The sequence below is a fragment of the Lepidochelys kempii genome, chromosome 8, assembly GCF_965140265.1.
Source record: "Lepidochelys kempii isolate rLepKem1 chromosome 8, rLepKem1.hap2, whole genome shotgun sequence".
NCBI classification, from domain to species: Eukaryota; Metazoa; Chordata; order Testudines; family Cheloniidae; genus Lepidochelys; species Lepidochelys kempii.
Window position 1 is genome coordinate 96,925,728 of NC_133263.1, and position 25,128 is coordinate 96,950,855.

General features: G+C 42.7%; 1 protein-coding gene across 7 annotated transcripts in view; it reads left to right on the forward strand.

The window, feature by feature from the left end:
• The window catches only part of SLC1A7 (solute carrier family 1 member 7), a 95,146-nt gene that overhangs the window by 46,795 nt on the left and 23,223 nt on the right, over window positions 1-25,128 (forward strand). For all 7 annotated transcript variants that reach the window (XM_073357664.1, XM_073357666.1, XM_073357667.1 and 4 more), the window contains 3 exons: window positions 10,946-10,988; window positions 13,241-13,460; window positions 24,491-24,590. In XM_073357664.1, the coding sequence (XP_073213765.1) occupies window positions 10,946-10,988; window positions 13,241-13,460; window positions 24,491-24,590 (363 nt within the window). The remainder of the gene's footprint in view (window positions 1-10,945; window positions 10,989-13,240; window positions 13,461-24,490; window positions 24,591-25,128) is intronic.

Below are 25,128 nucleotides of genomic sequence, written 5' to 3' on the forward strand. Positions count from 1 at the left end.
ATCTGAAATAGTAGCTATGATTTTTCTTACAGATCCAAAAATGGTAGATGCCTATTTTCTGAGTTGGATGCAGCACAAAGTGGCAAAAGTCTCACAAGAACTGTTGTTCTCATGGGATTTTAAGATAACTCACAAGATTTTGGTATCTGAACCCTAGTGCTGCTTTGGCCTTAAACCTGCTTTCTTAACCCTCACTTAAACCTAACCTAGATCCTGACTCAAACACATCTGTCTCTAGCCATCATGAAAAGACCCCTGGGGCAATCTAGTCCATCCTCAGGCCAATGCAGGAGCTCTCCCTGATATAACTCACCCTCTTTCTTTTCCGATATACCGTTGCTGGGGGCCAACTAAAACAAGTGATTCATGAGACAAATGCAAGTCTGTAACTGCATAGGAGATGCTTAGCAAGGCTGGGGTTTTAGGTCAGGTCTTTTGTCGGTCGAGGTGTGATCTGTGACAGATGCAGCAGTGCCACCAAAAGCTCCTAATATAGACACTGTTATACTAGCAAACCCTGTGCGTTTACTGGGACAGCTTATTTTACTCAGGAGGCTAGGAGAAGCTATCAAGGCAAAAGCGCAGTTTTGCCAATCTAAGCTGTGTCCACAGGAGGAGCGCTTTGTCGGTATAGTACACCGGTACAGCTATACTGGCAAAGCACTCCTATGTAGATCTGATCTCAGTCTCTTTCGACGTAATTTTATTTCAAGTTTCAGACGTGTGCACACTAACACCCTATTGTCTTTAATGTTTCTAATGCAACCTCTGAAAGGCATCTGGGAGTATGTTTTCTTTCTTTCATACTTAGACTGTAAGCTCTTTGGGGCAGGGACTGTCTTTATATACTGTCAAGCTAAGGGACTTATGTGGCCCCATTACAATAGTATCTGAGCAGCTCACAGGATTTAATGGCTGTATTCTCACAACACTAGTGTGAGGTAGGGAAGTACTATTAGCCCTATTTTACAGGTAGAGAAATACGGCAGAGAGAGACAAGGTGAGTTGCCAGAGGTCATACGGGAAGTCTGTGGTAGAGAAAGGAATGTCCTCTGCTTGTACAGCGCCCAGTACAGTTGGGTCCAGGACTGGGGCTCCTAAGCACTAGCTTATTCAAATAATGAATAATAAGCAAGGCTCTTTGGCTTTGTTTTTCAAGATTAGTTACAACAAGTGATCTTTTGGGATGAAATTTGCTACGCCCCCCTCCCGGGAAATATGAATGGAAAATTATCAGCCATTTTTGTGTTACACAAGAGCAGAGGGGGAATATATCCCCTTTTTAAAAATTCAGATTTTGAGTCTCTTTTCACTTAGATTACTCAAAAATGAGCCAGATTTTCAGTAATTACTTCTGTATACAAATCAGGTGGTTTAAATGTTACCTTTGCTAACTGCAGTTAGTTGGCAAATATAAAAAATGAATTACAGGTATACTTATTTGTACTCACAAAATTGGAAGTCAGATAGAAGCCTATTTAAAGGTGAACTGCCTTGCCAAAAAAGGAAAGTACTGTCCTCTTAGTTGCTGTATGATGTTAAAGAAGACTTCCAAAGAGCTTTTGTTTTTTAATTAATTAAGTCTAAACTTTCTGTTACCTGCTTCTTTTTTAAGATTTGAAATCCAAGGTCTTGACTTGCCTTTTCTTGCTGGAGGAGTGAAGAACTAGAGAGAAAGTGACATCACAAATGTCTGAAACCAGGGCTGCAGTTTTTTTCATGAGATAGAAGACAGTTTAGTCAAACTGTTTAAAGCTCTGTGTTTTTGTTTGTCTTTATAAAGGCCTTATTAACTCAAACTTCTGGCAAATGGTTGAGATAAAAGCCCTGTAAAAATCCCATCTCCATCAGCTGAGGACTGGGAAAACTGAGATGAAGGATGGCCCAGAGAATAGGGTGATAGCCTGGTGCTTGTGAAACCCAAGTTCAATTCTCTGTTCACCCACTGATTTACTGTGTGACTTTGGGCAAATCATTTAGTTTCTCTGTGCTGCAGTTCCCCATCTGTAAAATGTGGATAATACATCCCTACATCTCAGGGGTTTTGTGAGGCTCTATACATTAAAGACTGTGAGGCGCTTAAATACTACGGTCATGGAGGCCATATAATATCTAAAATAAGATTGATATAATCATAACTGGCTGACATCTGAGCTCTCATTTTAACTCCCACCACTCCAGCAAAAATGGGTAGGTCAAGACTTGAAATTCCTGATCTAAAGTACCAAACGCCTACAAGAAAAAATTAGGGTGTGGGTAAGCAGGAGGATTTAGAATTTATGAGGCTACCTTTATGCATCACAAAAGGAATAATAAATGGCAAAGTTTTCCCCCTCTTGCAGGTCACCTTTATAAATCAGGCCCTTAAAGTTTGAGGTTGGCATGGTACACTATTGTGAGGAGGACAGCGATCTTTTCTTGAGTTTTGAAGTGTTTGGTTTTGAGACAGTACATTTAAGAATGTTCTAAGTGCTTTTTTAAAAAGACAAAGATCATTGATTTATTTAAAGAAATAAGTATGTGTAATTCACTGTTGGGTGTTTTACTTGTTCCTCTCAGTGCATCATTCCAGATAGGTGTGTGTTTGTCTGGCTGTGCACACATTCAAAGCCAACATAAAGCTAAACCAGTTAAGCAGTACCCTGCACGCTGTGGCTGGCCCTCCCTCCACTATAACATTTCTGTGATCAATAATTGTGTACAATACATGTCTATCAATACATCTGTCCAACAGCTGGTATACAGAGCCCAATCATTTACATATTAGGACCATATATTCACTAGACAAGCTGCATAAAAAAATTGCAACAAATTTGGGGATGAACACTCAAACGCAAAATATCAACATCAAGCCCAGTGTTTTAATCAGCAGTTAGTACTCATGCCTCATCCTGTTGTTATAATCATATTCTTTCATTTATGAAGTTTATTCATGGTGCCATTGAAATCATGGGATCTTTGCCATATGTCAGTGGGAACAAGATTTGTCCCATAATCTTAAAAAAAACAAAAAACCAACTTTAAATGATTTAGAGTCCTACACATCTTAATAGGCTGCCTCCCAGTTTTGCATGTAAGGCTGAGCATGTCTGCAAATCTCTGCATGTGCCCTATCCATTAGCTGATTGCAAATGCAGGATTTGCATGCATTTTTATTCCTGTTCAAGTCTAAATAGACATCATGCCATTGTGATGTAATCTGGCTCAAAAACACAGAATAAAACTCTGAGGGTCAGTCAGAATTGACCTACACTGATGGGCAAATTCACTGAAGTCACTGGTTTGCCTGGGCGGGTAGGTTAGTGCAGGCTCTATCTGCAGATGGTCATAAATGCTGCAAATATAACAGGAATTAGAAGTAGGCAATTGGAAACAGGGTACATCTACCACCAAGCTTGAGGTGTAGTTTCCAACTTGGGTAGACGTACGTGTGCCAGCTTTGGTTCATTTAGAACACTACAAAGAGAAATGTGGCAATGGTAGCATAAACAACAGGACAGACCAGCTGCCCTGAATACTGTCCCACCCGGGACCCTAGATATCTACTGGGGCGTCTAGCCCAAACAAGTGCCTGGAAATTACACCTCCAGCTCAAGTGTAGGCATACCCTCAGTCAGACTGGCCAGGCTGACTCAAGAGAGATTAATTTACATAATTAGTTTTTAAGAGGATATAAATAATTTAGGGTGGGATCTGTTGCCTTCAATAGGAGCAGAGCTAGGCCTGCCCGGAGGTCTTTTGAAAAGCTTACCCGTATTTCCAAGCTAGATACGTCTAGATTCTACAGAAACTGTGTTTCTTCAAATGAGGGAGCTTTATTTCTTAATATTTACTGTAGTTTGGAGAAAGCCCAGGCTGTGTAGAACCAGAAATCACACTTGGATCTGTTTACAGTGGGAGTTGAACAAGATACTAATAAAAGTTGGCATCTACAGTAAGATTTTTTAGAGCCCATTAAAATACCAAAGGGATTAAGCCGGGGTAGGCAACTTGTGGCACGTGCGCCAAAGGCGGCACACGAGCTGATTTTCAGTGGCACTCACACTGCCTGGGTCCTGGCCAACGGTTCGGGGGTCTCTGCATTTTAATTTAATTTTAAATGAAGCTTCTTTAAATGAAACATTTTTAAAATCTTATTTACTTTACATACAATAATAGTTTAGTTATATATTATAGACTTACAGAAAAAGACCTTCTAAAAACGTTAAAATGTATTACTGGCATGCTAACCTTAAATTAGAGTGAATAAATGAAGACGCGGCACACCACTTCTGAAAGTTTTGCCGACCCCTGGATTAAGCTATGATTGAGCTTTTTTTATACCATGACCTACTATCATGAGTCACTGGCATGGAAATTGATGTGATGGAAATACCTGTTAACTCCATCTCATCGCAAACTACCAAATGTAATTCATTTCAGACCCACTTTAGCTCTGTCCCACCCAAACAAACCTGGTATTAACTCCTTGTTTAGGACTATAAAGGACTTGATTCCTTATTTATGTTCACTCTTATCCCACTCAGGCTGCGAATGTGTCCTTTGCTCAAACTAATCTACTAACTGCGCAAGGCCTTGTCACCCCCCGACCCCCGCGGTTGACTCCCACCTAAGGGGAAAGAAAATTATCCAGGATGGATAATCAAAGAGTTTTCTCTTGCAGCGTTTCCTCCTCATTATTCTGTCAGGGGTATGTGACTTACCCCTCTCTCCTGAAAAAGAAGCAGGGTAGCTGTCTCCCAAAACCAGCAGGTCCCAGGGGATTGACAGAAGCCAGGCCCATCTGAACAGAGCCCTTGTGCCTAAGCAGTGTCTCTCAGCTCTTTGAGAGCAACAGTGCCTGAAGAAGCCATGCAGGCAAGACGTCCCTTACAGCCATAGAGTGGGTAAGTTAATGGTGACTATATGCTGCAGGTAGTAGGTGTGCCTTCTCCGATGCGTTGCAGCCTGAATTTCACAGGGCCTCTTCAGAGAGGGAACAGTGTTGTGAAGACGTCACTGCCAGGCTGTTTCCCATCTCCTGCTAACCAGGATCTCAGCCTCTTTGTTTGTGGAGATGACAAAAGTGGCTAGAGCTGAAGCAGAACAGGCTGGTGGGGTTACAGACCCCAAACTGGAATAAAGCATTCCTTCTCTTGAAATAGGTGCAAACATTGTCTGGTGTAAAGGAACTTGTTACTTGTCATGTCAAGACCCTGATGAAAATGAGCTGTGTCTTTCATGAAGCTATCTCAGTGAGTCAGCATTTAGCTCAGTCTATCATCCCACTCAACTAGCACCTTTATGGATTTTCCTAAATAAGCACTTTTTGTGGGGGACAAAATTGCTTTCTCTCAAAAATGGTTTTCTGTAAGAAAGCCATCATACTGTCATTTTCCCTACCTGAGCTCAGCCTTCCCTGAGAGTAACAGGATGACAAAGTTCCCTCCCCCCGCTCCTCACTGGTTCCAGAACAGTGTGCAATTGTTTCACCCTAATGAAGGAAAAAAGGGTCGCATTTCAGGGCAGAGCATTTCCATGGATGTGCATATTGCTCTGATCTGGGAAGAGGCAGGCAAAGCACAATTGGATCCATTAGGCTGAGCCCCGATTAGTGATTTTTATATTCTATGAGGGTCTTTTATCACAGTAATGAGGATTTTAATACCTCATGAATTCTGAAAAGCCTGTGGTCCTTTTTGCTGAAGGTGGGAGTGGGATGGAGGGTGATATTATCTAGTAGGATTAGACAATAGAGATGGGAGGTTTCAGAGTAGCAGCCGTGTTAGTCTGTATTCGCAAAAAGAAAAGGAGGACTTGTGGCACCTTAGAGACTAACCAATTTATTTGAGCATAAGCTTTCGTGAGCTACATTAGCTCACGAAAGCTTATGCTCAAATAAATTAGCTAGTCTCTAAGGTGCCACAAGTCCTCCTTTTCTTTTCACAGTAAAGATGATCACTGATGTGCAACTATCATCCTCCCATGGGCACTGAAATGACTGATTTATTTTATCATGGTGGGCCCAATTCTGCCCTCACTTTCACTAGTATACATCTAGACTAAACCCACTGACACCAGTGGAGTTATTTGGATTTACAGTGATACAACTGAGCACAGGATTTGGCCCAGTGTGAGGAAATTACAGTATAGCCAGGAGTCAGTGGAGTTATTTCAAACGTTCAGCAGTGGAACAGAGAGCAGAATTTGGCCCATTTTGGCTGGGAGCGTAATGTAATAAAATCTCATTCCATGGGCAAGTTAGTGATAGAAAGATACGGAAGGTGCCATTTGATTTGTAAAAATCTACAGAATTTCATTGGTGTCACCCTCTGTGGGATAGCTGGGGGGACTCACTGCCCGCATCAGCTGCCACCTGCAGGTCCTCTGGTTGGTGCAAATGTTGATAATACAGTGTCGTTGGAAATGGGTCAAATTGGGTATCATTCAAAAGCCCTTTCTCCCACAAATACAATGGTACCAAACATGACACACCTAGAAAAATTATGTAAATTTTTTTCCATCAAGATCATGCTACTGAGTTTATAGATAAGGTTGCTTATAAAAAAAATTTAATCCCACATCACTTTAAGATTCTGGTATTATTTTTATGGCCCACCTGTGGTCCATGAAGTCCAAGAGTTATGCTGGGAACTTTAGAAATAATTTAAGCATCTAGCTCTATTTATTTAATAAACACGGCAACATTTATGGTAGGAGACAGGAATGAGTTGCTCAGAGTGATTAATTGTTATTTGGTAAGCACTCACAAGGTGTTTGATTCTGCTTGTAATATTGAAAGACACAGTCCCTGCCTTGAGGAGGCTGCAGTCTGATGCCCCAATCCTACATTAAGATCCACATGGGTTTATTGTTATGCCTGTGCAGAGTTATCACTGAAGTCAATGAGTCTCTCGGGGGTGCAAGACTCCTTGGATCAGACTGCAGTATTGGAGCCATAAAGACAGGCAAAGCGCACATTGAGAGACTGAGAAGTTGGGATATCTTATAAGTTTAAATTTTGTAATATGTTGAGTTAAATAAAAGTGCTGGGGGCTCTGAGCTATACTAAACTCTCTGCAGCTGTAAACTTTCCTTAAGGGGGAATTTCGGTTCAGCCAGGAGGGGCAGACAGCATGGCCCCTCAGGAAGCCATGTGGCAAGGGAGCTGTGTAGAAGCCCTTGGCTTCTCCAGGGATGCTCATGCCCTCTGCAGATATCACAGGCAGTTCTTGGGACACTCCCAGAAGATTGAAGCCTCTGGAAGTTCCATGCTGAAAAAATTCAAACCCTACTTCCCCAATTACAAGATTCCAAGGAGACCTAAGAAGCATAAATTTGCAGAGTTTCCTGCCCCCTATTTGAGACATCTCAATGTACAGTAGTAGAATGTGTCCCTAAAGCAGGAGTTTGTATGGAGTTTTTCCGGAGGTCTGATCCAGCCAACGAACTCCCATTCATCTTCCCTGACCATACATCCTGGTGATATACTCCTTAGCATTATTCCTTATTAGTCCATGAGATGTACCTTTTGTGAATTGTACTTTTGATTTTTTTTAATAAAGAAAGCTGAACTTTTGGCTAATAGTGGATTTTCCCAAGCCAAGTAAAGCAGCTTAAAAAAAAAAAGCCAAAGCTCTGGCAAACACATTCATATCAACTCCCTTGCACTAGATCATTTGGGTGGCTTTAGCAAGGCTGGTCTCAAAGAATGGTCAGAACGGATGACAACATATTATATAATATTGGAAGAATTCCAGACTACAGTATTATGAGGACCAGTTGTAATTCTTGCAGGATAAAGAATTATTAAAAAATAAAATGATTTAATCCTCCATGAATTTAGCTAACATTTAATCTAGCTACTAAACATGATATTTCCTTTCTCCAGCAGTCTCAATTTGATCTTAATGCTATTAATTAGGGCTGCAGTATTGAGGCAGGAGACAGAAAGCACTATTAATTCAATTCATATTACAGTCTGAAAGCTACAGCCTATATCTTTGGTTCATATTCAGAGAAGGATAAAAATCCTCAATGAGAATCTGTCCTTGCAGATTAATTCTCCATCACACAGCACATTATAATTTAATCACAGTGAGACTACTTTGTACTTACACAGCGCCTTTCATCAGACCATCTCAAATTGCAAAACTAACATGAATTAATGTAGAGTGTCCTTAACAATCTTAGGGCAGAATCGTTCACTGGGGGAGGCAGGGAATAATACGGTGGTGGTGAGTTCTTTTAAGTGCTTCCCTCTCCCCACTACTCCCACACCAGCCTTTCCCAGATCCAGTTTCCAGCAGCTACTCTTCAAGTAATTTCTGATCTCAGCCAGGCCCTTGGAGAGCTGGGATAAGGCACTGTCACAATCTGATGTAAAGGTGACATACAGCTGGGTGTAGTCTGTATATTGCACAGTTTTAGGCTCATACTGGATATTTGACCACAGAGACTCACAAGTATTTATGGGGGTGACTAGAGAACTAAATGCTAAATCTCAGTATTCAGGCTTTTGTGTTATCACTGGGGGTGAAAACTCACAGAAGACAGCAGCACAGCATTTACAATCACCGTTATTGCTTACAATAGACTACTGTCTGTTATAAACAGTGACTGAGTCAATAAGGAATTGACTTAAGTTAAACCAATATAAAGCACTCAAACTGAAATTAAAGTGTCCCTCATCTGTAAAACAGTGGGAGTCTAAAGCCTGGAAGATGTTTTTCCTACACTAATGAGACACAGAATGTTCTGATTGTAACCCTACCAAATAGCAGGCATGCTCTATTGCACAGTGGCCTCAATTCAGGAAAACATCCCTGTTCAGGACAGCAGTTAAAAATGCACATGCATGAGCACTCTCCTGAGTAGGGTGATCAGATGTCCCATTTTTATAGGGACAGTCCTGTTTTTCGGGACTTTTTCTTATATAGGTGCCTATTACCACCCCCCACTCCCCATCCCATTTTGTTCACGGTTGCTATCTGGTCACCCTACTACTGAGTAGGGATGGACAGTGCACATGCACTTAAGTGCTCTCCTGACTTGGGGATTGAGATGGACTTTCAACGGAGAAGTCCTTTGTTTAGTGAGCATTACAGCCACATATTTTCATACAAACTGAACATGAATGCATAAGATTATGCTAGAGTATTGCTCAATTTAGGCTTATAAGTTTCAGGATGAAAAGAAATCCATTTAAAAAATAATCTTGCCATATTTTAAAATTCATGGGAATTTTTTGTTCCCCGGTGTTAAGTTCTTGATTTAGTGGTCCTTTTGCCCAGAAATAGAATTCTCACTGGAGCCTGGAGAGGGCATTCTTTTCTTCTTTACTTAAAACGAGAAGTCTTTCTAAAAGATATTGTCTAGCTCAGAGGATATGGACTCGATGCAGAAATTAGTGAGTAAGATTCTATGACCCACATTACCTGGGAAGTCAGAGCAATGATAATAATGGTCCCTTCGAGAGTTAAAAATCTATGAATCTCACTCTGAGGCCATAAGCATGAGGTCTCTGTTTTGCTCGTGCTCGCTCAGCAGTGGTAGAGGGTGAAACTCCTAATTAGCATTTTTCCAAAAGACACTAATTTTCTGCCCCTGGAAAAGCCCATAAACATTAAAATAGTGACCATTTCTAAGAGATTGTGCAGCTCTGGTCTAGATTCTTTTAATCAGGAATCAGATCCTCTTTCTGAAAAGCAGTCTGTTCTAGGTAAAGGGCACAGACTTCAGAGCCTAGCCCACTTATAATCATAATGGGATTGACAGAAGCATGGCAGAAAGTACTATTATTAACTATTATTAATCATTATTATATGTATTATAGTAGTGCTTAGAAGCCCAGAAGTAGATTGAGGGCTCCACTGTGCTAGGTGCTCTCCTGAAAAGCTTACAATCTAAAAAGACATAACAGGAATGAGAGAAAGGAAATATTATTATTATATTATTAAATATGAGTCAACAGTATAACACAGTTGCAAAAAAAAGTAAATATCATTCTGGGATGTATTAGCCGGAGTGTTGTAAGCAAGACACAAGAAGTAATTCTTTCATTCTACTCCATGTTGATTACGCCTCAACTGAAGTACTGTGTCCTGTTCTGGGTGCCACCTTTCAGGAAAGATGGGGACAAATTGGAGAAAGTCCAGAGAAGAGCAAAAAAACGATTAAAGGTTTAGAAAATGACCTATGAGGAAAGAGTGAAAAAATTGGGTTTCTTTCGTCTGGAGAAGAAAAGACTGAGAGGGGACATGATAATTCAAGTACATAAAAGATTGTTACAAGGAGGAGGGAGAAAAAATGTTCTCCTTGACCTCTGAGGATAGGATTAGAAGCAATGGGCTTAAATTGCAGCAAGGACAGTTTAGATTGGACATTAGAAAAACCTTCCTAATTGTCAGGGTGGTTAAGCACTGGAATAAATTGCCTAGGGAGGTTGTGGAATCTCCATAATTGGGGATTTTTAAGAGCAGGTTGGAGAAATACCTGTCAGGAATGGTCTAGATAATACTTAGTCCTGTCATGAGTGCAGGGGACTGGACTAGATGACCTCTCAAGGTCCCTTTCAGTCCTATGATTCTATAATTATTCCCATCTAGGAGATGGGGAACTGAACCAGAAAGAGTCTGAGTGAGTTGCTTCAGGTTATACAAGGAGTCTGTGGCAGAGTCAAGAATTGAATCCAGATCTGCTGAATCCCACACAAGATATTCAGAATTGTGTCCTTAAACCTCTACTTTAAACTTGGTGGACTTGGTTCTCCACTGTTATGCCTTCTGTAGCTATTTACACCCATGCAGAGTGAGCAGGAAATGCTATGAGATCAGAGTCTTTTCTATCCTCTGGGCACCGACTTTGCACAGGTGACTACACAAGGGGGAAGGTAGTGGACACTGAGGACCAACAAGGGTAACTAAATAGCCCTTTAACAATTATTCTTTTATCTATTTCTTTCCAGGAACATGTTTCCAGCCAACCTTGTTGAGGCCACGTTCAAACAGGTGAGTGTCTGCATTGATGCTACAGAGAAGCCATCTTCAGATAATACATGCAGTGAAAATTTTTAAGCAAAAATTGAGATTTGTTAGAAGTATTCTGGTACTGTATATTGGTTCATATATACTCGGTACCTTCAGTGGCATCTGATGCGAATCCCTTTCAAGTCAATGAGAGTTTTTCCACTGACTTCAGTGGCTTTGTGTTAGGCCCATAATGATTAAACACTTTGCAATACAGGAGTGAAATCAGAATCATTCAGCTATTTTAATAATCACTTGTTTTTAGGTTAGAGGAGAAAGTAGCTGGAAGGGTTACCTATTTTGCCAATGAATGGGAATTGGAGTGGGAGTCAGGCATGGGTTTGTTTTGTTGCCAGTTATTTGGCAACAGATTCCTTCATGTTTTTAATTTTTTTAAAATGCTTCCATACAGTATTTTGATGGGCACAATACAAATCATACAGCGCTTGATCTGTATCTTCAATAGCTGTTGCAAGAACTCTGCACTTCTGAGGTTCAGGCCTTAAATAACTAATATCCAACAAGCACTGCATATGATTTATGGACAGGTCTAGACTAAAATATTGATGTATGTAAATCACAATAATGGAGCCTGGAGCAGTCACAAGTGGCTATGGCACCTAGTGACTAGGTACATACTAATGTGTTGCTATCATATGTTCTGCACCAGGTGGTAATGCAGTGTTGCCATGGTACTAAAAGGCTGGAATGCTGATGGTGTCATGTGTTTGCTTGTGAGTGGACTTGTAACAAAAATGTAAGAAGGACACAATCCTGTTGATGTTAGGGTTGATATGGGTAAAATTCTCAAAAGTGTCTACATCACTTAGTAGGCTCCTACGTGACTTAAACGGTAATATTTTTTAAAATACCTATGTTCGTGAGATGTGTCTTTGGTTCAGAAAGTAGCGTCATATCATCCTATAAATCAGAGCTGCTCGTGCTGTTTTGATATTTAGTCATTTTGGTGAGGAAAAGTTTGAAATAGTTTGTATTAGCCCTTTCCACCCATTTTGCTTGATTTCACCTCACTTTCTCTGGAACATGGATTTTTGACTATCCTTAGTCCCCTGTGAAAATGATTTGAGATCTGCCCAATAAATTGGATGTAAGAATATGGAAGGCAGGGGGAGAGAGTGTGAGAGTACACAGGATAATTCCTTATTTGTTCCTTAATTAGAGACATTGGCCCAGACCCCAAGTTCTGGCTGAGGAGTGCTCACTGCACCTCAGGAAGTGCGGTGCACAGGCACCTTTAAGCCACCTTTGCACCTCCCACAGCCTAGGGACAACAAGGTCCTCATCAGGAATCATCAGGGCACAGGGATCCCCCATCTATGCCCCCTTTTCTTGAACACACCAGGGACCAGGAAGGGAAGTGGTGTAGGTGCCCCGATGGCAGCTCTGTGCTACCAGACAACAGACATTTGCTAAGATACTAATTTGACGTTGGCTCTTAAGCCACAAATGTATCAATCAGAAGGCCTGTGCCATTCTCTAAGAGCTCTCTGAGAGGGCTGCAAACAGGACATCTGAAACTGAACAATGTTGTTGGTGATCCTGGCCCTCACTGAATGGCATTAGGGAAGGGCAGAGAACTTTACTAAGTAAACCATGTGGCAATAGAATCACTTTCCCCACCACTGAAATGCAGTCATCCGGCAGGTGGAAGGTATTTAAGAACACACAGCAAGATTACACAAAAGGAAGTGAAGAAGGATGCTGTATCCAGTTAAAGCAATGTGGGAATTTATTTAGGCAATTACCCAAACTGGAGTTTGAGCAGGACACTTTATCTAAAAGCTTTGAGCAGGTTAAGTAAGAGGAATGCTTGGGTGTAATCCCTTTCAAATGGGATATATTGCATGGAATCCTTACCTTTGGTGGGACAAAGGAAAAGTCACTGATTAGCATTTGAGGGAGTTATTCCTAGTTACACATGAGAAGAGCGAATATAGAGAAATGCCCTAGCAGGGTTCGATATGTCTGCTGCCTGAAGTTCTGCTTGGGGGAGTTCCTGATTTTGTCAGATTTTTACAAAAAAAAGGATCAGAGTTGTTTTTCCAGTAGCTTGGGAGGAGGGGAAGCTGTTTCTCTTTCTTCCACACATGCCCCTTCCTTCTTTAATAGCCATTCTCCTTTCACAAGGCACTTTGGAGCCCATTAAAGCAATCTGGGGACTCATTAACCCTTTAGTCCCTCATGACCCACTATAATATTCTGTGTTCTTTCAGTATCGCACCAAGAGCATTCCTATCGTCAAATCCAACAAGGCAGCTTCTGAAAGCACCACTCGTCGGATCATAATATATGGGGTCCAGGATGAGAATGGATCCAATGTCCAGAATTTTGCCCTGGATATCACTCCCCCTCCAGAAGTGATTTACAAATCTGAGCCAGGCACCAGCGATGGCATGAACGTGCTGGGGATTGTGATATTCTCTGCCACCATGGGTATGTTTTAAACATGTTGGAGCAGGTCATGTTTGAATTGATCTGTGTATTGTTGTTTTGGGGTTGGGTTTTTATTTCAGGGAATCGGGGGTGGGAGGAGAGTTCTTGTTTAGTATTCCTGATGTAATTATTTCCCACCTACCCTTCTCTAAACTTCAAGTCAGAAAACACATGTGCTAGTAATGTACTCCAATCCTTTGGGGATGAACCTTGTTCATAATCCTTGATGACATTTCCTTTTCATGCTCCTGATTGTTTCTATGCATGCTGCTTTTCCCCCTTTTCCTTTTAATTTCACTAAGCCTTTGTGTGTTTATTGTGTATTTGCATTTGTAAGCTACTGAACTTTACTTAGGGGCCTTTTGCATATAGAGGGCAGTGAGGAACAACAGAAATGTCTGCTGTATAGTTTTCACTTCTAACATGTGTACTTTGGGCTAAGTAGCCCTATGGTTAGAGCAGGGGTGGGCAAACTTTTTGGCCCAAGGGCCATATCTAGGTACGGAAATTGTATGGCGGGCCATGAATGCTCACGAAATTGGGGGTTGGGGTGCGTGCTCTGGGGTCGGGCCAGGGATGAGGAGTTGAGGGTGTAGGAGGGTGCTCTGGGCTGGGATTGAGGGGTTCAAGGGGCGAGAGGGGGATCAGGGCTGGGGCAGGGGGTTGAGGCGTGGGAGAGGGGCAGGGGGGCAGGCTCCAGGCAGTGCTTACCTCAAGCAGCTCCCAGAAACAGCGGCATGTTCCCCCCTCTGGCTCCTACACAGAGGTGCGTCCAGGTGGCTCTGCATGCTGCCCTGTCCACAGGCACCACCCCTGCAGCTCCCATTGGCTGCGGCATGAGTCACTCCCTCCTGAGTAGGAAAGACAGACAGACAAGGCATTTAGTGCTTGGACTAAGAACAGAGGGAGGATAACAAGGGGACTCCTTCTGTTGCCTTTGAGGGCCACCACCTACCAGAATGAATTGACATTTGTCCCAGTGCTGCATACTGTGGCTGTTCAGAACTTCATGGATAGAACTCAGACCCCACCTATTTTAAAAGCACGTGCATCTACCACTTGAGAGAAAGGAAGATTAGCATTTCAGGGGCTGACACACAGCTGAGCAGTTCTGATTCTGTCCAGTAGGGGGCAGTGGTACTTCTAATCCACTATCCTGTCTCTAACCATGGCTGGATCCAGAAGCTTCAGAGGAAGGTGAAGAAACCTTGCAATGGGCAGGAACAGGATAATTGTGCACAGGGGAAATTTCTTCTTAACTTCCTTTAGTTAGAGGTTGCCTTATGCCTTGAAACATGAGGGTTTATATCCCTTCCCAGATAATTGGTTTTATCATTAGTAATATAAATCTGGATGTATTTGTTATCAATATAAATACCCAGTTTTTTAAATCCTGTTAAATGCTTGCCTCAGTAATATATTGAGGCATTGAGTTCCACAGGATAATTATGCATTGTGTGAAAAAAATATTTCCTTTTATTAGTTTTAAATTTGCAGTTTTTTGCTTTCATTGAATGTCCCCGCTACAGTTTTATTTGTACCATAGTTCAGTGTTAGTAATTATGTATTATCTAGGAGGCTTATTGTAATGGACTTTGAGAGCTCTTATCCATTTAGAATGTTCAGTTTTACGGGCCTGAAAAACTCAATAGAACTCTTTATAGGTTTCAGAGTAGCAGCCGTGTTAGTCTGTATTCGCAAAAAGAAAAGGAGTACTTGTGGCACCTTAGAGACTAACCAATTTATTTGAGAATAAGCTTTCGTGAGCAACAGCTCACTTCATTGGATGCATTCAGTGGAAAATACAGTGAAGAGATTTATATACACACAGAACATGAAAAAATGGGTGTTTATCATGCACACTGTAAAGAGAGTGATCACTTAAGATGAGCTATTACCAGCTGGAGAGTGGGGTGGGGGGGAACCCTTTGTAGTGATAAACAAGGGGAATAAACAAGGGGAAATAGTTTTATTTGTGTAATGACTCAACCACTCCCAGTCTCTATTCAAGCCTAAGTTAATTGTATCCAATTTGCAAATTAATTCCAATTCAGCAGTCTCTCGTTGGAGTCTGTTTCTGAAGTCTTTTTGTTGAAGAATAGCCACTTTTAGGTCAGAAATCGAGTGACCAGAGAGACTGAAGTGTTCTCCGACTGGTTTATGAATGTTATAATTCTTGACATCTGATTTGTGTCCATTTATTCTTTTATGTAGAGACTGTCCAGTTTGACCAATGTACATGGCAGGGGGCATTGCTGGCACATGATGGCATATATCACATTGGTATATGTGCAGGTGAACGAGCCTCTGATAGTGTGGCTGATGTGATTAGGCCCTATTGTGGTGTCCCCTGAATAGATATGTGGATGTAGTTGGCAATGGGCTTTGTTGCAAGGATAGGTTCCTGGGTTAGTGGTTCTGTTGTGTGGTGTGTGGTTGCTGGTGAGTATTTGCTTCAGGCTGGGGGGCTGTCTGTAGGCAAGGACTGGCCTGTCTCCCAAGATCTGTGAGAGTGATGGGTTGTCCTTCAGGATAGCTTGTAGATCCTTGATGATGCGTTGGAGAGGTTTTAGTTGGGGGCTGAAGGTGATGGCTAGTAGCGTTCTGTTATTTTCTTTGTTGGGCCTGTCCTGTAGTAGGTGACTTCTGGGTATTCTTCTGGCTCTGTCAGTCTGTTTCTTCACTTCAGCAGGTGGGTATTGTAGTTGTAAGAATGCTTGATACAGATCTTGTAGGCTGCAGTAGATTTATTTCTTTATTTATTGAAATGTTTTCTAACTGGGCTACAATTTGAGTCAGAGGGAAGGGAATTTTAGCCCTCCTTCAGATGTGCCCATGGTCCTTCTGATAATGGTAAAGTGGTGATTTTCACATAGAGATGCTGATAAAAAGAATCCCTTTATCGGTGTTTATGATGTTGTGCTTGGAAGGGAATGTGTGCAGCAGATGTGGTTCCAAAAGCACCTTTGATTTTTCTTATTTTATGCATGGTTTGCATTAGTAAAAGGGGGCAAAATTCCAGCCTGTCAGTATCACATTTTTCTCTCCCTTTTGTTTCTGCAAGATGTGGAGTCCCACTTGCATCCTTGTTAGAAACCTGAGGCCCCCTAATTTTCAATGATTTAACACTCAACCCTCAAACCACCATGTCACAGCCACTGACCGTCCAGCTGAGCCAAGGATTACTAGACAGGAGTCTCTTCACAACTAAAACAACAAGGAATTTGGTGGCACCTTAAGGACTAACAGATTTATTTGGGCATAAGCTTTCGTGGGTAAAAAACCATTTCTTCAGATGCATGGAGTGAAAATTACAGATGCAGGCATTATATAATGACACATGAAGAGAAGTTCTGCAAAATTCATTTGCAAATTTAACACCATTAATTTGGGCTTGAATAGGGACGGAGAGTGGCTGGCTCATTACAAAAGCAGCTTTGCCTCTCCTGGAATTGACACCTCCTCATCTATTGTTGGGAGTGGACTACATCCACCCTGATCGAATTGGCCCTGTCAACACTGGTTCTCCACTTGTGAGGTAACTCCCTTCTCTTCATGAGTCATTATATAACGCCTGCATCTGTAATTTTCATTCCATGCATCTGAAGAAGTGGTTTTTTACCCACGAAAGCTTATGCCCAAATAAATATGTTAGTCTTTATTGTGCCACCGGACTCCTTGTTGTTTTTGTGAATACAGACTAACACGGCTATCCCCTGATTCTTCACTACTAGTATTCAGTAGATTAAAGGGGATGCATATGCTATTGAGTCATGCAAACCATTTCTCTACTCCCCAGAGCTGAGCATGCTATCTCAGCAGTGCTTCCAGCAGCTGAGCCCTTGTCTCTGAGTCGGGGTGTACAGAACAGCCATTAGACCGCTGGGCTAACCTATAACCATGTTAGCTGTCGTCAGTTTTTAGATATACACACTTACATCTTGCCATAGGCCAGTTGATCAATTGTACCAAGGTAGAGGATGGTTGGTTGTTATGTTAAATTCTCCTGGCATAGTTACAGCACCAGAGGGAACTCAGCCGTGTATACCCATTTATTACATGGTTGTAATTTTATACTTAAGAATCTGGCGACGAGCACATATTGTGACACTCCTGAAGCCGGGGAAGAATGCAATGGAGCCAAAGAACTTCAGGCCTATATCACAACTATGTTATTTCTACAAACTGTACGAGCGTCTCTCATCCTAAACCACCTATCACCATTCAAGAAAAACATGAGCAAGCTGGATTCCACCAGGCAATTAATGCACTGGTCAAGTGCTGAATATCATTCAGTACATCAAAGATGGCTTTGAAAAGGGTATGGTAACAGGCACTGTGTTTGTCGACCTATCAGCAGCATATGGCACAGTGAATCACTGAAGGCTCCTCACTAAAGTATACGACATGATGAAAGATCACTGCTTCATACCACTGATACAACCTCTACCGGAGCACTGATGTTTTACATTGAACTGTGTGGGAAGGAGAACCAATGGCAGCAACAGAAAAATGGCCTACCAAAAGGGTGTGTACTCTCACCAGTACATTTCAACATCTACATCCATGATCAACCAATCCATCTCAGCACAAGTTTTATCTAGTCTATCGATCCATGCATCACTGCCCATGCCAAGGATCTTGCCCAAATTGAAACTACGCTAACTTTGGCACCGTCTGGACTCTCAGTCTATTACCCCAAGAACCAACTATATGCTAACCCAGCCAAAATGCAAGCAAGTCTCTTCCAACTTTGGAATCATGAGGCCGATAAACAATGTAACATCATCTGGAATGGGATATCACTTGTTCACTGCTGGAATCCTGTCTACCTTGGGGTGACACTAGACTTCACTCTCTCCTTCAAGGTACACATGGAGAAGAAAAGAGGCAAAGTTAGCACCCAGGACAACATACTCAGGAAGCTTGCAAATTCAAAAGGGCAAACCAGCCCAGCAACAGGGTACGTCTACACTACAAAATTAGGTTGAATTTATAGCAGTCGTTTTTTAGAAATCGGTTTTATATATTCAAGTGTGTGTGTTGTTAGGGGGCTTATTCCTTCACCCACTTACTTCCCTGGTCCTTCTCGCATGAACAGAGAGCAACAATACCCGAAGTCCAAAGGTGCAAACAATTCGATGTTTATTGGGGTGAACTTCCAGCAAGCATGATTCCAGTTTCCTTCCTTAGTGTCCTCCTTCCCAGCTCTGACACCACAGAGCCTTAGACCTGTGTCCCTGTTCCCATTCCTACCCTTAGCGAAACATGATTCCAACTTCCTTACTCCCATTCCCTGTTCCCATTTCCCCCTTTAGCAAAACATGATTCCAATTTTCTTACCCCCATTCCCTGCTCCCATTTACCTCACCCACATGCCCATGCCCACCCCCACCCAAACCCCCTCACTTCCTCATTGACCACAGATTATATAGTAAAACTTGAGTTCTGCTTAGCTATACCTTAACCAATCATTTTCCTGAAATTTAACCAACCAATCCTAACATATTGTAACATGATTATGAGACAATACAGAAGTGAGGATTTTAACCAATTATATCCCACCACCTTAATTAGTTTACACCCAGCAAAATTAATTATACAGCAGACAGGAACAATCACAGAACCAGACAGATGTGACTGTTCGCTTCCTAGCTTATGGCTGCCTCTGCTGCTTAGCCAAAGGCCTCAGCCTAAGAACAGGGCCTCAATCTGTCACAGTAAGAGAAGGCCCTTACACCGGCAGACAGTGATTTCTTTCTTTTATACCTCTAGAACTAGCCAAGCGATAAGAATACACCTAAATTCTTAAAGTACAGGCCTTTGCAGACAGGCCTGAATATCTATATCCTAACATGTGTCCTCACAGAAAATGCTCTAAGTGCATTAACTCGGCGGAGCGCTTCCACAGTACCGAGGCAAGCGTCGACTTCTGGAACGTTGCACTGTGGGTAGCTATCCCACAGTTCCCGCAGTCTCCGCTGCCCATTGGAATTCTGGGTTGAGATCCCAATGCCTGATGGGGCTAAAACATTGTCGCGGGTGGTTCTGGGTACATGTCGTCAGGCCCCTGTTCCTTCCCTCCCTCCGTGAAAGCAGCAGCAGACAATCGTTTTGCACCTTTTTTCTTGAGTTACCTGTGCAGACGCCATACCACAGCAAGCATGGAGCCCGCTCAGGTAACTGTCACCGTATGTCTCCTGGGTGCTGGCAGACGTGGTACTGCATTGCTACACAGCAGCAGCAACCCCTTGCCTTGTGGCAGCAGACGGTGCAATAGGACTGGTAGCCGTCATCGTCACGTCCGAGATGCTCCTGGCCACGTCAGCCAGGAGCACCTGGGCAGACATGGGTGCAGGGACTACATCAAAAGTGACTTGACCAGGTCATTCTCTTTAGTCCTGCAGTCAGTCCTATTGAACTATCTTATGGTGAGCAGGCAGGCGATACGGATTGCTAGCAGTCCTATTGTACCATCTTCTGCCAGGCAGGCAAGAGATGAGGATGGCTAGCAGGCCTATTGTACCATCTTCTGCTGAGCAGCCATGAGATGTGGATGGCATGCAGTCCTTCTGCACCATCTGCTGCCAGCCAAAGATGTAAAAGATAGATGGAGTGGATCAAAACAAGAAATAGACCAGATTTGTTTTGTACTCATTTGCTCCCCCTCCTCCCCCCGTCTAGGGGACTCATTCCTCTAGGTCACACTGTAGAGAAGGTGCAGCGAGGTAAATCTAGCCATGTATCAATCAGAGGCCAGACCAACCTGCTTGTTCCAATAAGAACAATTACTTAGGTGCACCATTTCTTATTGAAACTCTCCGTGAAGTCCTGCCTGAAATACTCCTTGATGTAAAGCCACCCCCTTTGTTGATTTCAATTCCCTGTAAGCCAATCCTATAAGCCATGTCGTCAGTCGCCCCTCCCTCCGTCAGAGCAACGGCAGACAATCGTTCCACGCCTTTTTTCTGTGCGGATGCCATACCAAGGCAAGCATGGAGGCCACTCAGCTCACTTTGGCAATTAGGAGCACATTAAACACCACACGCATTATCCAGCAGTATATGCCACACCAGAACCTGGCAGAGCGATACCGGGCGAGGAGGCAACGTCAGCATGGTCACGTGAGTGATCAGGACATGGACACAGATTTCTCTGAAAGCATGGGCCCTGCCAATGCATGCATCATGGTGCTAATGGGGCAGGTTCATGCGGTGGAATGCCGATTCTGGGCTCGGGAAACAAGCACAGACTGGTGGGACCGCATAGTGTTGCGGGTCTGGGACGATTCCCAGTGGCTGCGAAACTTTTGCATGCGTAAGGGCACTTTCATGGAACTTTGTGACTTGCTTTCCCCTGCCCTGAAGCGCATGAATACCAAGATGAGAGCAGCCCTCACAGTTGAGAAGTGAGTGGCGATAGCCCTGTGGAAGCTTGCAACGCCAGACAGCTACTGGTCAGTCGGGAATCAATTTGGAGTGGGCAAATCTACTGTGGGGGCTGTTGTGATGCAAGTAGCCCATGCAATCAAAGATCTGCTGATATCCAGGGTAGTGACCCTGGGAAATGTGCAGGTCATAGTGGATGGCTTTGCTGCAATGGGATTCCCTAACTGTGGTGGGGCCATAGTCGGAACCCATATCCCTATCTTGGCACCGGAGCACCAAGCCGGCGAGTACATAAACCGCAAGGGGTACTTTTCAATAGTGCTGCAAGCTCTGGTGGATCACAAGGGACGTTTCACCAACATCAATGTGGGATGGCCGGGAAAGGTACATGACGCTCACATCTTCAGGAACTCTGGTCTGTTTCAAAAGCTGCAGGAAGGGACTTTATTCCCAGACCAGAAAATAACTGTTGGGGATGTTGAAATGCCTATAGTTATCCTTGGGGACCCAGCCTACCCCTTACTGCCAGGGCTCATGAAGCTGTACACAGGTGCTTCCTAGATGCAACAGAACTGCTTAAAAATTCACCAAGGGCTATATGGCTGGAAAGGTAGTGCACACAATTCAAAATACTCAGCGAGGACATTAAAATGCATGTCAATATTGCTGAACACATTCACAGAAGTGCAGAGAAGGACTGGTTGACCTGACAAGTTTAAATTGCCTCTGAACAAGAGCTGGCAGGTCAACAGTCAATATGCAGCAGTAGGGTTATTCCAATGACCCAGACATGCGACTTCAGTGAAACACAAACCATGGAACATCTGTTGATCTGCCAGCTCCTGGAAGAACCATGCATTATAAAAGATCGTGCCAGGGCTTCAGACTGCGCCAAATCACTTGCCCATTACTTGAAAAACCTATGACTGTGATGGAGGGACAGGAGAAGAATTATATATGTGCATTAAAGATTCGTTTTTAGATCGTGTCAGATTGGTGGCTGAGGAAACGCAAGATTCTGCTTCTTAAGACCACCTATGTGTTTTGCTTCTAGGAGCCGGACAAATTGCCCATAGAGCAACTCACTTAACAGGGTATTTCTTGACCTTTGGCAGGAGCTCTACATCACCTTCCTCCCATCCTAGGAAAAAATGAAGTGGCAGGGATCAAATGGAGGGTGTGTGGATGGGCCTTGGAGGAAAAGAAAAGCATCACTCCAAATATGCTATGTATGAAAATATGACAATATACATCAAAATAATTCATTTGGCACTGGATGCTTCATAGCAGTTCTGCTATGAACTTCATAGTTCTGCTCAGTCATTGGGCCTGATTCTCATATACACCAAGGCCCCTTTACACCATTCTAGCAAAGTAAAGGGGCTTTAACGTGGGCATAACGTATGGCCCCCTTACACTGCCAGAGTGGCATAAAGAGGCTTTAGCATAACTGAGAATCAGGCCCATCCTCTCTTAGTAACAGAAACCTGCTTTTTCTTTTTCTGGAAGCAGGAGGTGAGTGGCTTAGCAATCTTAGCTTAGGAAGAAAGCCACATGCAGGACTCTTCTCAATTTCAAGGTTGTGTCTGGTCCTGGCCAACTCTGCCCCAAAATGGGCAGTGGTGGCCAGAGAAGGGGTGTGAAAAAAGCACTTTAAAATGCACTGATTCAGGGCCTCAACTAGGCAGCTTTCTAGGGCACCTAGCTGGGTAAGTGTAGCCCTGTTGGGGTGTGTGTGATGGATAAGAGGTGAGAGTCTAGCGCAAACTTTGAAGAATTGGAAATCATATTTTAAATCACCGAGAGTAAAAAACTTTGCTTGGAAATGACCACTTGGGCTTCTTACATAATGGCTGCAGAAAGGGGCTTGTGCAAATGACAGTAGGGTAAACTGGTGAGGTTTTATTGTTGATGAAGATTTCTTGAAACCATCCCTTAGTGTATTTATTGTACTTACTTTTCCATGTGTAGTATATAGAGGAGTATAAACAAGTCATTGTATGAAATATTAGTTTGTACTGACTTCGCTGATGCTTTTTATGTAGCCTGTTGTAAAACTAGGCAAATATCTAGATGAGTTTATGTACCCCCTGGAAGACCTCTGTGTTCTCCCAGGCATACACATACCCCTGGTTGAGAACTACTGCTTTAAGAGACCAGTGAGTCATATACGCATCATTCAGCAGCCTCCAGTCTTGCCTGCTACCTCTCCTGTTGCCAGCACTTGCCATACTCAGACATGAAAGAGTCTTCTTGTAAGCAAACCACAGTTATTCCTGTAAAATAAGAGGTGATCCATTTCCCCTCTTCAGCATTCTACTAAGTTTGAAAGCTAAGACTCCTGGAAAGCTGCCATGGCTTAATAAAGCCAGTCTAGCTTAAAAAACTGAACTTTGTAATTAACATTCTGTTAGCATAAATGAGCAACATTGTTAATAAAATTTAATGTGGTTTGTGACCAGAAATTTACAGCTAGATGAATATTAACAGACATATAAACCCACATCCTGCATGTATTGTTATTGTGAAATTGTTGGGTTTGACATCTAAGTGGCTCACTCCCCTGCATCAGGAGGGGATTGTTTTGGAACCATTACAATCTGGGACCTGGCCTGCAAATGCAGCTGTTCACTCCAAGTGAGAGAGCATGGGCCCCCAGTCAAACCAAATACTCTGTCCATCCAGAATAACTGTTAGCGTGCACCCCACTCACAGCTTCGTTTTCTTGTAAAGTTCTCTTCAAACATAAATTGATTTGGTGCAGTTTGTTTCTGAAATGCTTCCTTGAGTGATTAACATGATCCGTTACAATCCTCACAGGGGATCACTGCAGCAAATTAGTTAAATAGGAACATGATAGATAAGTTTTAATAATGTATACCTAATAATAAACATAACACCATACAGAAAATATGGAGTTACATAACTATTCTTGGAACTAGATCCCCTACCTTTATGACTGTTGGTTGCATATGAATGTGTTTTTTCCTTTGCTGATTAGTCTTGTGCAGTAGTTTGGCCCTTTCCTTGTACTCATGTGCATTTGCTTGATTCTGCTAAGGCTGCTAAGCCAGGGTGGCAAAAAGGACCAGTTGTGAGGGTGGCTTTTATCTTATAGATGCTTATGCACTAGAAATGGACTGAGACCAAATTAATTTCACAGACGTCAGATAATGGCTTTTGGTCACTGCCAGTCTGGGCTGGATTTAAACTGGTGAGCCAGAAGAAAAAGGCTCCTGTTATCAGTTTTACCCTAAAATGCATACACACACTCTCTCTCTCTCTGTCATATATATATATATATATATATAATGTCAGTGTTGTTGCCCTCTAGTGACTGGTGCATAGAAGGTGAGGGATTTCCTAGTGGGAAATCAAAGGAGATCTCCTTTAGCTTAAATGGTAGATGTTTGTCTTTGTGGAGCAGAAGAACCAAGGGCTGTCTTCCATGCCCTATATTTGTTTGTGCGATTTATATCTCTGTTTCTACAACACAGAGATTTGTTGGATTATCCCGCTACCAATTATCTAACCCAGCTAGCCACCCCATACTTAGTTCACTTTGAGTTGCAGTAGAGAAGGAGTATGTTGGGGATTTTCAAAAGTAAATGAGAATTAAAACAATAATGTGTTTGATTGCAGGTATAATGCTGGGCAGAATGGGTAACAGTGGAGTTCCCTTGGTCAGTTTTTGCCAGTGTTTAAATGAATCTGTCATGAAGATAGTGGCAGTTTCTGTGTGGTAAGTAGCTGTTTTATCAAGCAAAAATATAACTTTTTAAACGTTGAAGTATATTTCAACAGAAAAAAATGCTCTGAGATGATGTAATCTTGTTTCCAGGCAAATTCATGAGGGACAACAACCTCAACTTTGTATGGCGTTAGTACTTGAAGGAAGTTATGCAAACATTCAAGGCCAGATGCTGGTCCCTGGCTCTGTTCCCTTTGCACCACTCCAGTGGCATAAAGAGGACAGAGAGCTGCCTCAACACAGATGCCAGGGATTCCCCTAACAAAAGGGAATTCCTGGGTGCCATAAAGCAACATATTTAGATCTATGCCACCTGCTCCAGATGTAGATGGCATGGCCAGTGGTGTGGGCAGGGGCATGAAGGGACAGAATGACAGTGCATGGCCCTCTGGCAATCCCCAACCAGCAGAGTAGGCCCTAAGGGACCACTCTAGCCAAAATAACTTAGAATGCCCGTAAATTAGATTGGGGGCAAGTCTGATCCCAGATCAGGAGAATGGAAAGGTGGCTTAGACCTGGTATAACAAAA